The sequence below is a fragment of the Hyposmocoma kahamanoa genome, unplaced genomic scaffold (genome assembly GCF_003589595.1).
Source record: "Hyposmocoma kahamanoa isolate Upper Pololo Valley unplaced genomic scaffold, ASM358959v1 79, whole genome shotgun sequence".
NCBI lineage: Eukaryota > Metazoa > Arthropoda > Insecta > Lepidoptera > Cosmopterigidae > Hyposmocoma > Hyposmocoma kahamanoa.
In genome coordinates, this window is record NW_020653993.1 from 10,263,878 (window position 1) to 10,276,596 (window position 12,719).

Here is a 12,719-nt window from a genome sequence, read left to right on the forward strand (position 1 = left end):
AAAGTGCACTATTCTGCTGCGTCATACACTCCGGCGAGCGACGCGAGTGTCGGTTTGGGTATGCAAGAGATACGCATCGGAACAGGTTGTTGCCTATCAAAAAGTCACCCACACCCGCACCCCGCTTCGATCTCCTGTATCGTCCGCGCGGACGCCACACTTCACAAAACTAGACATTATCCATTTATTATCATTTACGTATTTCTATATAGTTATATGTACAACATTGTTATATTTATATTTATTATTGTATTATTATTACTATTTCTATTACTCTCGTAGGTTTGCTATCTCTTTAGGTTTACTTATTTTTCGGTTTGATTATCATTGTCAGTGACTCACTCGCCCGGGCCTGCTGAAAATCAGTGCCACGACGCGGTAAACAAACCGGTTGTGGCTAAAGCTGAGCAAGTCCCGTTTGCACTAGTCGCGACACGCATGACGATGAATTACCTGCATATTTTGTACTATTATTGTTCCTCAATGTCCTTTTGTTTTTATTATTATTTTTGTTTTTTGTTTATATGCGTGTTTGTGATTGTGCAATAAATGGCTTTCTATTTCTATTTCTATTTCTATGAAAACTCGAACAAACGTTGTTTCGGAAACAAAAATTCCAGTGTGTAATAGGCATCGAGTATATAACCAGAAATAGAGACGAAATAAGGGCCATATATTCCTGGTAACACATTAGCGATACAGCTCTTATAAATATCAACATAAACAGGCCAACTACTGACCTGTGCGTACGTCTCCGTATATTCCAAAAAAAAATCTGTATTTATTGTAATAAAGATAATATCTCTAACAATGCCGTGCTGTTCTATTCGGTGGTGTGGGAAAAACAGCAAAACACCTAATTACAAAACAAACGGAATCAAATTTCATCGGTAATTAAATATGTAATTTTGCAATTATCGTCCATTATAACAAAGCTCAAGTCAACTGGTCGAATTGAAGTGACACAATAGACGACACCCGTCGATTGTTTCGAACTCGGGCTGGCCAATCGGAGCGCAGTTGTCACAGTAATGATATGGCTGAATAGTTTTCAAACAAATTAAATGACATTTCGTCTCTATTTCTGGTTACATACACGATGGTAATAGGTTACCATGACATACTATCAAAAAAAGATAGGGTAGTGCTTCGGTCAAGTGAGTCCTCATGTGAAATTAAAACAAGAAGTTAACACATATTTCTAGAGTCGGCAGACTAAAGCACGTATACGTCCAAAAAGTGCCACATTTTTAATAAGTAATTATATATTTTTTGTGTTGTTTATAATGTTGGAATATGTGAAGAGAATGATAAATTTGAAAAAGATTAACGCAGTAACAGTCCCATATCTTTCTACATAAGTTTTGTTTATAGTGCCTCTGCCTATCAACCTTTTTGTTGTGCGAGCGAACCCGCTTGCATTAATGAAGTAACAGTCCTCATTTATTGCTACATTAGTTTTGATTGTAGTGACCCTCCCTACCGACCCTTAGGGTGTACGAGAAGAGCACTATAACCTGTGCGCGCACAGGATCCTTAGAAGTTCAGGTTTTGACCCCAGATTCGCCAGTGTACAGGGTTGCCACAGACCTTTGTCACTCAATTTGATCCGGTTCTCGAGAGGCTAGTGCCTCGGGTGAGCCGCCCCGGGTGCACGTACAGTATAATAGTGAAGTAACAAGCTCGATATCTTTCTACGTTAGTTTTGATTACAGTGACTCTCCCTACCTACTCGGAGGGCATACGAGAAGGGCACTATGACGCGCACAGGTACTTTACAAGTTCAGGTTCTGACCCCAGAATAGCCAGTGTTATCACAGACCTCTGTCACTTGACTTCATCCGGTTCTCAAGAGGCTAGTGCCTCGGGTAAGCCGCCTCGGTACACGTACGGTACGCTCCCTATTGTACCGGAGCTGTAGGCACGCTTACTTCCCGTTGCGCATTGTACAACTAGCGGTTCCCACCGCTTAGCCGTCGACTCTGAGTCCACTACTAAATCTCCTCATTGGTGGCGGAATTATAAGGCACGCTCACTTCCCGACGCCGAAAAACGACGTCTCTCCAGTTCCCAATAACCTAAGCGGCTGGAGCGACTGGAGCTGGATCTAGCTTATCTTCTACTAGCTCTCCGGGCTAGTGCCGGAGATACCATTCGCACTATCCTGCGACAATGTCCGGACATAGCTTCCAGGCAACGTTTCACGTGCACCGCGCGTCTCCTCGCTTCAGGCCTTCAGGCCCTCAACTAGACAGCTACTAAAACGCGTTAGCTGCTTACGAGATAGACGCCCCGAACACATGCAACCGGGGCAGACAACAAGTCCGTCTCTGTAGCTAACGAAAAAACACCAGCGAGTCTATACCCAAGTCCGGGCCGCCAGCGACGCCAGAGGCGTATCACCGGCGGAGGGCTTGGCCCGGACGCCCGCTGTACCCTGGTCTTGCCGTCGAGCCTGTAGTCTCTCCGGAAAACCCTATCTCTCGGGTCGGTAGATAGGGACATTATAATAGGGATAGTGAATTAACAAATGAATTTGACTTGTATGATTTAGTTGGTAGATGTATTAATTTAAAAAGACGATATTGGTTTTTGACTTAAAGTGCTTTAGTCCGCCGACCTTAGATTTATATAAAATGAGGAGGTGAGAGCCTGGAGATTCGTGATACAGGTTTATACCTAGTAGGGTCTCCAATCTTTTACAAATGTATTTCAGTTATAATTTCTCCTTGTAAGTTAGCCCTAAGATTATTGCTTTAGTGAAAACCTTTGTAAAGAGGGAATAACGATTATTATTTTTAAGTTTTATTGAATGTCACGATGTTTTACTACGATGACATTCAATTAATTTTTTGTGAAATTACTCCATAATTTTCACAGACCACATAAATACTAGTGTAATTTTGTTATAATTATTAATAACAAAGATCGAGAAATGTAGAATTCTATCGCTAACCAAAAGCAAATATCTGCAAGAAGCACATACAAAAATTCGTAAGGTTGCTGGTTCATTCCGTGACTTAATTGGCAGCGCTTAAATATATAAAATAATTAATATAAAATAAATAGTAATGAAATTATATTTAACAATAATGAAAATTAAATTGAATATAATAATAATTAAAACGATTGTTATGTTATGAGCACTTATTGAATATCACGATGAAGAAACTTCGTAAGTTTCTCATACACACGCTTGGTCACAATCTCACCTGATGTTAAGCGACGATGTGACCGACGATGGGAAGCGTTTGCCTAAAAAATGCCTACTCACTTTAGCCTTGAATAGCCCCAAATTGTACTTTTCGGGAAATACAGATAATAGAGCATTCCATTCCTTTGCCGTACGCATCAGAAATGAGAAAGCAAAGCGCTTAGTGCGAATAGGTGAAATATCAACGACATAAGAGTAGAATGCTCCGGACCTTCTAGTATAATGATTATGATTATGATTAGTCGACCGAAGGAGGAACGGTGAGGGTGGAACTAAATTGAAAAGTTCCTGCGCACACTACCCGAAATGTATCCGATAGAAAACCGACAAGTGGGCTACTTTTCTGCGATAGTCGAGATTTTGTAACTTCAACTCCACAAGAGAATTGTTGTTAAAAGTCTCTTTGCTTTTCGCTCCACCGAGTCCAAAGTAACTACCTGGTAATGGGCAGAGCCGTCCCAAAGGTGGCAGCAGTACTCCATACACGATCGAACTTGTTTTTTATACAGATTTAAATAGAAAGTCGTTTAAACCCAATGAGTTCGTACGATCTACTGACTCGATTTGTAGATCAGTTGGTAAAAGCGGTGGCCCTAACAGACACTGGTTCAAATCCCGTCAGATCGAAGGATTTTTTCTTGGTGCTGTTCGCTCTTTGTAACATGTTGGAACTAAAGTTTCTATTTCTCGCAGGTTGTCCGCAAGAGATCTACCGGCTGATGTGTGAATGCTGGAATCCGACACCGACTGAGCGACCAGCTTTTGCCCATATGTTTGACCGACTCCAGAGGTTCTTACAGGTAACACCTCAAGTATACCACACAAGGCCCGATTTAGGTTGGAGACCCTCAGACTAACATAACCTTGGCAGTTTTATTTTTCTTAATTAATCCAGAAAGTAAAAAATCACACTTGAATAGTGCAATTTATGTATGATTTTGGTGTTTGTTCTTTAGATAATTTCATGACAGATTCAACTCGGTCCTACGTAAAGATGTGCTAGCACAATGTTTTTTTTTATAATATCAAGTGACGGGACGAACAAGTCGTGCGCCTGATGATAAGCCACGCGCCTATCCATAACAATTGCAGTGCCACTCAGAGCTTCCAATGGCAAAGATCTTAGAGGCACTGCCACTGCGCCCGTTACCCTGACACATAAGTTGACAAGTCCCATGTGCCTGTAATTTCACCACTAATCAATAGCCCCAGGAAAAAAAATAAAAATTTGACTCTATTGGCTGTGTATGCTGTGATCCTGAGTGTAGAAGATGTTGAGGGTGTCGGTAATTTGGTTCGCTCAACGAGACCTATTCCATGGTCGTGTGCACTTTATTCTTAGCAATAAGGGATAGTTTGTTTGGCCTTAAATATTTCTTTTTGAGTTTATTGCGTTATAGGCAACGACTATCGAGTATATAACCAGAAATAGAGACGAAATAAGGGCCATACATCAGTGATACATCACTTATAAATATGAACTCTCGTTTGCACTGAAATTACTAATTAGAAAGCTGAAATAGTACAGCGCCAACAACGGACCTGTCTGTACGTCTCCGTATATTCCAAAAATATTCTGTATATCTCTAACAATAGCGTGCTGTTCCAATCGGTGGTGTGGGGAAAAACAGCAAAACTAATTACAAAACAAACGGAATCAAATTTCATCGGTAATTTTGCAATTTTCCTCCATTATAGCAAAGCTCAAGTTAACTGGTCGATTTGAAGTGAAACAATTGACGACACCCGTCAATTGTTTCGAACTCGGGCTGGCCAATCGGAGCGCAGTTGTCACAGTAATGATATGGCAGAATAGTTTTCAAACAAATTAAATGACATTTCGTCTCTATTTCTGGTTATATACTCGATGGCAACGACATAATATTCGCAAATTGTAGTTTTTAAAGCCATGTTAGCCTAATCCGGACTCTCATCTCTGAGTTTCTCGGAATTCATGTGCGATATTTAATTTGTAATTTACTATGAGCTTTTCGGTGAAGGAAAACATGGTAATAAAACCTGCAGACCTGATGTCGAAGAAGGTTCATATTCCTCGGAAAACGTACGAACTACTCGCATTGGCCTGAACTGAGAGGAGACTCATGCCCAACAGTGGTTCATATAAATGCGTTATAGTTTTTGGGTTTCAATTCTTGATTTTGTAAACAGGACCCTGAAATTGTAAGCGCACCTTTACCGGTCGTACGGTCATTACTCCCTCCACCGTGTGATATGACACGGTGCGCCAACGGGCCGCAGGTAAGGACGCACCACAACTACACAACACACTTGTAGTGCCTTGGGTAAAATCTCAACGCACCCCTTACTCCAAGTTTCACTGAAATACATATTCTGAAACAAAATAACTGGTTAAAAATACTGTGTTATATTTTCCGGCAGTACTTTACAAAATAAGAACGTATAAGACGCCATTGTGACATTATGTTTTTTCATATTTAACAGTAACCACTTTAATATGATCGTTTTCAACTAAATTTATTAGTATTATTGTAATATTGTACGTTCCACGACAAATGTTAATTTTCCTACGCGGAACAAGGGATGTGTTAGATTTTTGGCACCAAACATTAGTTTGTTAAAGAGGTGTTATTTTAATATTCCGTTTGATGCAGTTAACTTGGCTATTGCTCACTACCGTGCGTCTTTATTTGCTAAGTGATGAATTTAATATATTCTCATAATGGTCGAAACAGGGATGGATCATCCTATTCCGACCATTATGAGAATACATTAAATTCTTTACATAGTTAACAAAGACGCACAGTAGTGCGAAATAGCCAAGTTAAAAAATCATGATTTTAATTTTATTTGTCACTAAATATTTTATGAATTTTAAAACAGTTTTGTATTAGAATAATACCTTTTCCATAATTTGTCCAAATCATATCCAAAATCAGACAGTACATTTATTAATAAATGAATCCTCATTATCTGAGTGTTTAGACACCCCCTACACTTAAAAATAAAAAGTGAAATTAAAAATGTAATACTAATTTGTAACTCGTTTTTTTCTCTTTTTTCCAAATGTTTTCGCTCTGGCTACTAGAAGCAAGTAACTGGACATTTTTTTTATATTAAATAATTTACTATTCGGTGTTAGATGATCCGTGGTTTTAAACAACGTGCTTGCGAGTGGCGCATGTTCATTTCCTTATTTATTTTTATTTATTTACATATTTTTTTCTAACTATACCCCTCTCCTTGAATGAAAATCGCGTAGAAAAATAGTTTACCCCTGTAGTTAGACGGAGATTCATTGGAGTGTCTAAGAAAAATAAACATGTTTTTTTTTTAATTTTTCGTCAGTTTAGGGTCATAGTGCATGGTGTTTTTACATGTTTAACAATAATTTTTAACATTAATAACTTTGATAAAAAAAATTAACATTATTTCATCGTCACTTCATGCTTTTTAAAAAGAAACATTTCAAAGAATCTCTCTTTGATACTAAAAATACTTCAATGAAACTTGAGTGTACTTGCCTAGTAGCTATAGCGAGAAACTTTAAACCTATATAATCTATTTTCTTTATTTTACCTTTTGTCCCTTCAAGCTGGGTTTTGAAAAAATAAAAAAAATAAAAAATATATTTTTACAAAGCCCAGTGGTAAATGCACGCGTAGAGTTACAGTGGAATAGATACAGGGAGATTAAAATTATTTAAAGAATAAAAGGTAAACTATTTGGAATAACCAAGGTGGATCCATGAACTTTTGGCTTATTGCTTTTGTAGCTATTGAAAACACTATGAAATGAGTAAACTCTACATTCGTTACTAGTTTCTAGTTTTCGCTTTAAACGTCAATTAAAAACGTTGACTAAATTAATTGCTATGCGCGATGCTAAAGGGGGATAAAAATATAAAACTTGACGTCGACGACAATAAATCTATAAATAGCTGAGAACTTGCCCGACGGCAACCGCTGTTGTTATTACTGCAGTTTTTAAGATATTTTTTACCTGTTTTTTGTAATTATAAAATAATGACGCAGAAGTTTTAGTCAGAAAACATCCCTTCGAATCAATCAACCAGTCAAAGTCTAAATTCAAATTTCATAATATAGTGAATACCAACATAAAAAAACAAAAGGTCATGGAACGCCAAATTTTGAAAATTAAAAAAATCCTCGATCTCCCTGTGTCTGTGTGCGTGTACTGAGCGTGGCATGTTGGCAGCGCGCGCCGGCGTGCGATGCGTACCTCGTGCCCAACTCGCCGCTGGGGACCCCGCCGCCGACTACTAGGTAACCAAACGAGGCTGGTTAGGGAGACCAAGAGTAGAAGAACCCTAGGACAGATTTATTTTAGAGACGTACAAAATAACTAGATCTGACAATTTAATATACGAAGAAGGAAGACATAACGAGTCATATTTAGGTTAGAGAATGAACGACGGGAAATGGTCAACTTTCTCTATTACCAAATGAATTATTGAATGAATGAATTCTTCTTCCTATTACATCGATGGATATAAACAGATGTAATGTAAGTGTAGTGGAAGGATTCGCCAATCGGAGTAAGGTACTCGCCAGGGTGACCCTCGCCGTCGTGCGGGGAGACTCCTTTCGTGCGCTCTAATGAATGAAAATTTGATACTTCAAAAAGAAATATGGATACCAAAAAAGCGACTGGAGATCGAAGTAGCCTTACATTGCGGCATATCTATTAGCGACAAATCCTCAGGGAAAAAATATCCTCTTTTGGAGAGGCGTTGAAATAAGTCTAATGCGATGGAACATTAATGTTAATATTTTTAATTTCAGCGAATTTTGGACATATTTGAATACGATATGTAGCAAAAATTAAGTTTATATCATTAAAATGGTAATTTTTCGATAATTATTTCTATCAATGGTATTGACTATAACGTGTTTTTTTTTAGTTCACGTAACAAATACTAAATACCATTCTAATTTAAGTCTCATAACCTACCAGCCTCTGTTTACATAATTATCGTCCTTGTTCATTAAAAAAATTAACTAATAATTTAATAAATAAATGTGGCATTCCTTACACATGTTGATGTTGTCATAGTAACAGAAGATTATCAATTTTGTCTTGTTGACATTGAATTTATCCATAATAATATTGAAATAAAAAAAATAATAAAAAAAATCAGTTTCTGGTAAAATTTGAAATTCTTTCATTTTATAGATACCTAAGCAAATAATATTTGAAATCTTTAAACTGTGTTATCATCCGGAGACACGCAAGTTATCTGATAAGAACCAGCCCTTGGAAGCATTCTTAGATCTTCGAATTTAATTCAATTATTTTAGTTTTTTTTAATTTAAATTTGTTACATTAACAATATTTTAAATGAAAATTTATACTGCTACTTAATGAAAGAAAATTTAATTAAATCAACCTGTATTTAGAGATATGCAAAATGAAATGTTGGCCAAGTTCTTTTTTAAATAAATCTGAATTGTTTTTATAATCTTTGCGCCAAGTTGTGATTTATTCACAAGTATCAATTTTATTCACTTCCTAATTGCGTAACAGAAAATTCACGCTTGTTTGATTTAAAAAAATGCAAATTGTGGATAAATTCAATTTATAAGACTGAAAGAGTAAATAACAAAGTGGAACTGCTCAAAAGACGGAGTAGTAAGCATGCTTAGAGAAGTCTTCCTTTCCAAAACAGATCTCACTCGAACACAACACTACTGTAGAAAAATACTAAAGATTTCAATTTAAATAGTTCTAATAAATTAAAAGACTAAATGCACCATAGTTATTATGCATTTCAGGTTAACAATAAATTTTGCAAAAATCATAAGCGTTAAGACTATATGCACTCGGGCGATGCAACTCGGAAAACCAATTTTTAATTAAATTTGGTCTGAGTTTTTAGAGTAACGCCCTAAAGACTTTCGTTTCGCAGAATTTCTCAAGAAGAAAAAAAAGCACTAGAAATCAAAATTATATGAAAAAACAAAAAAAATATATTTTCACTTTATTTTAAAAGGCATGGAGAACATTCAAAAACGAAGGGTAGGTATTGTAACGTGTGGAATTGTTGTAGCTCAACGGATCAGCTGGTACTTCATAGCATACCGCCGACGGTGGCACCGGACAGCGACCAGGAGGATTCACCATATCCACTTCTTCCGAAAGGTAATTTATGCTACATGGCAAATGAAAATGGCGAAGGAAATATAACTTAAATTTGATATTTTTTACAGCATCACCAGAATATGGCAACATTCCAATGGGGTCTCGGAGCAGCGTAAGACGCGGCGAAGCTTCGGTTGTTTCCGACGTGGGGACGAGAAAGTTTCTGCCGTCTAACTCCACTGACAGGTAATTCTGTAAATTCTTTAATTAACTGCAGTTTTTTAACCTCCTTGCCTATCTTATTCCAGGGGTCCACGAAGAGCTTACCGAACATAATGCATTAACATAAAGATTAGTATACATATATAAAATTTGGCGAGTAAATACTGTTCGCGTGACCTTTATGAATTTTCGCGCCTGTTATCGGCCATCTATTGGAGCGAGCGAGACGCGCTTCAAAGCAACCCGCGAGCCTGTCGTATTCTTCATCTTTTCGGAAGGGTTCATGGACTCTTCGGAATTTTGAGACGGGTCCATGACTAGAAAAAGGTTAAGAAACCCAGCTGTAGAGGTTTGATCTTATCCCACCCTCCCGTTTTCCTACTCAGAAGCACGCGCGCCAGCCTCCGTATTGACTGTTTTACAACTTGAATATTCCATCGCGAATTAAAAGGTTTCATAATATTTACTGTAGCACAATCGACATATGGAACTCCCTTCCAGCGCGTGTACTCCCTCCCTCCTATGATGGGGGTTTCTTTAAGCGAGGCGTGAACAGGCATCAAGTAGATACGCAAGGTGGAAGTGGCGCGGGCGGTGATTCTATCAACACTGCGCTAGGATACTTCACGTTTTGATTCCAATTTTTATTTAACATCAGGTGTAGTGCAATCATCTACCTGTCACGTATAAAAAAAAATATAGTAACGTCTCAATTGTGGACCTCTTTCATTATCCGATACAAACACAATACCCTTCGCTTGTTAAATATTTACTTATTAAAATTGGTGACAGTTTCACTGTAGTTTAAAAAAATGACCAGGAAATTTTGAGCCGAATGGAACCTGGCATGAATTAAAAATCAAATTTCTGTAAATCAATAGGCTGCTAGACGGTACTTCTGTGGACGATGACAACTCGGATACGCCAGATGAAGACCGACCAGTCATCTGGGAGACGTCGTTTACAGAAGTTCGTCCCAAAACCAACTCCGTCGACCCTCAGCTGTCAAATGATAATGGACCTACGGTAAGCCATTTTGATTGCAGCTCACTTAATACTGGAAACTTTCGTGTAAAGTATAATTTTTTTTATGATACCCAGTGACAGAACGAACAAGTCGTGCGCCTGGTGTTAAGCGATACGTCTGTTCATAACAGTTTCAATCGCAAAGATCTGTGAGACACTGCCACTGCGCCTATTACATTGAGTCAGAAGTTGACAAGTCCCATTTGGCTATAGTTTCACCAGCCCTTCAAAACCGAAACACAGTAATGCTAACATTACAGTTTGGCGGCAGAAATAGGTACAACAGTACTTCCCTGGACGAACTCTTTCACAAGGAGCTCTACTGCTACTATAAAACAACCTATACATGTATGTAGAAAGCGCCGTATCGCTATCAAGTTAAATTTGATAGATATTCGAAATGAACCTTTTTTTCTGATCTAAATCGACTATATTTGTTGTTTCAAATAGACCAACTATTCGAGATATTTAAATGTCTCAAGGTCACGGCTAACTACGATGATAAAATCATCAGCGAGTTACGTCTAACATTAATGCAAACCACCATATTCTGAACATAGTTACATTACAAAAGCTATTAATTTAAATACCTTATTTATAATTTCATAAAAAGAAACATTCCGGGTTAGGTTTATCCATAACATCGCAGAACGAACACTTTTTTTTATGTATGTCTCGTCTGTTCGATATCAAGAGTGACCGCACTCGCAGTCTAGCCGAATAAACTTCAGCAAAACACGTGGTTAAGACACGATAAATAGTTTAATTTAAGAACTGGACATTTTTAAATATAGTTACAGCATTTTTTTTATAATCCATTCTAACATTCCGCGACTTTTTTTTCACAGGTTGACAAGCTAATAAGTATAACACCCACATCGCCCAAACCTCCAGAGAACGCCTTGTCCAAAGCTATCGAGACAATAGAATCAAAGATAATCGACAAAACCAATCTCAAAAACTCTTTAGTACCAGAACGAAAGACGGCACCAATCGCTTCACCTGATCCACCACGAATTAACGCTTGGAACAAAGATCCACCAAAGCTGAAGCCAAAGCTTCTGCCGCTAGACCCGGCACAGCTGGAACAAAATCTAAACGCTCTGAAAAAGAACAGTGGATCAGTAAATTTAACAACAATGAACATTTTACCACCATATATAAACGTCGTTACACCGAACAAATTATCAGAGTCAAAGACTATACAGATTGATCCTAAGAAAGCAGTTATACATGATTTGCAATCGCCTAAAGAAAATGATGTAAAAGAAGAGAAAGGAAAGTTAAAACAGTCAAATTCTGCGGCAAGTTTGCTAAACGGACCTATGACAGATGTGCCGTACGCTGACAGTGACAACGCATCGTCAAGTTCTGGTAGCAACGCTCAAAATTTAATTAATAATAAAAAAAATAAAACAAACTACGCCGAAATTGTTGTAGGCGACCGTGGTAAAATTATAAAACAGGGTAGCAATGGAAAGGACTCCGAGATTAGCTGTTAAACCGTCAAGTCTAAAAGAAGTGTTTTTGGTTGTGTTAAAAACTTGAAAGTGCCACCGTTGGTAATGAACTTTTTTAATTAGAAAAAAATGTACTTATAAAATTGTAAATATTAATGTTTTAAATTTAACCTTAATTAAGCCATAGTCATTTTATGTGACAGTATTTTTGTTAAGATGTGTACAAAATGTTGTTTTTATTGTAATGGAAATAATAGTAGAAATTCATTTTTGGACAAATAAGAAGCTTCCTTGGGCTTGATAGAATTAGGTTTATTGTTGCTCAATTTGCTCAATGTTTTGCAAAAAAAGAACGTAGAAATGAAATTTACATTTTTTAAATATTCTTTAGATTTTCTACTTAGATGTTTTACGATTGTAAAGTTTTTTACATCTCGCTTCGTAGTTGTTTTTATCGTATATTTTGAGATACTAATTCTCAAAGTTGCTGGTGGTGTGTAAGTATGAAATTGTACTGTTACATTGTCGATAGAATAAAGCTCCACACAAATGATATTGGAACACCTTTCAGTTGAAGTCTGAAGTGCTTAAAAATAATTACAGAAAAAAGCTTTATAGGTTTGTCACAGACGGCGCTATGGCAAAAAACATCGACAACTTGATCGGCAACAAATAGATAAATTTGTGAGACCTGCTGATTCGCTTCGTAGCTCAGT

General features: G+C 37.3%; 1 protein-coding gene across 1 annotated transcript in view; it reads left to right on the forward strand.

Annotated features, from left to right (window-relative positions):
- The window catches only part of LOC113233552 (ALK tyrosine kinase receptor), a 76,896-nt gene extending 64,851 nt beyond the window's left edge, over positions 1 to 12,045 (forward strand). The window contains exons 23-29 of the mRNA XM_026468673.1: positions 3,908 to 4,014; positions 5,384 to 5,473; positions 7,412 to 7,479; positions 9,264 to 9,355; positions 9,424 to 9,541; positions 10,399 to 10,543; positions 11,392 to 12,045. Of these exons, the coding sequence (XP_026324458.1) occupies positions 3,908 to 4,014; positions 5,384 to 5,473; positions 7,412 to 7,479; positions 9,264 to 9,355; positions 9,424 to 9,541; positions 10,399 to 10,543; positions 11,392 to 12,045 (1,274 nt within the window). The remainder of the gene's footprint in view (positions 1 to 3,907; positions 4,015 to 5,383; positions 5,474 to 7,411; positions 7,480 to 9,263; positions 9,356 to 9,423; positions 9,542 to 10,398; positions 10,544 to 11,391) is intronic.
- Positions 12,046 to 12,719: the final 674 nt, after the last annotated feature.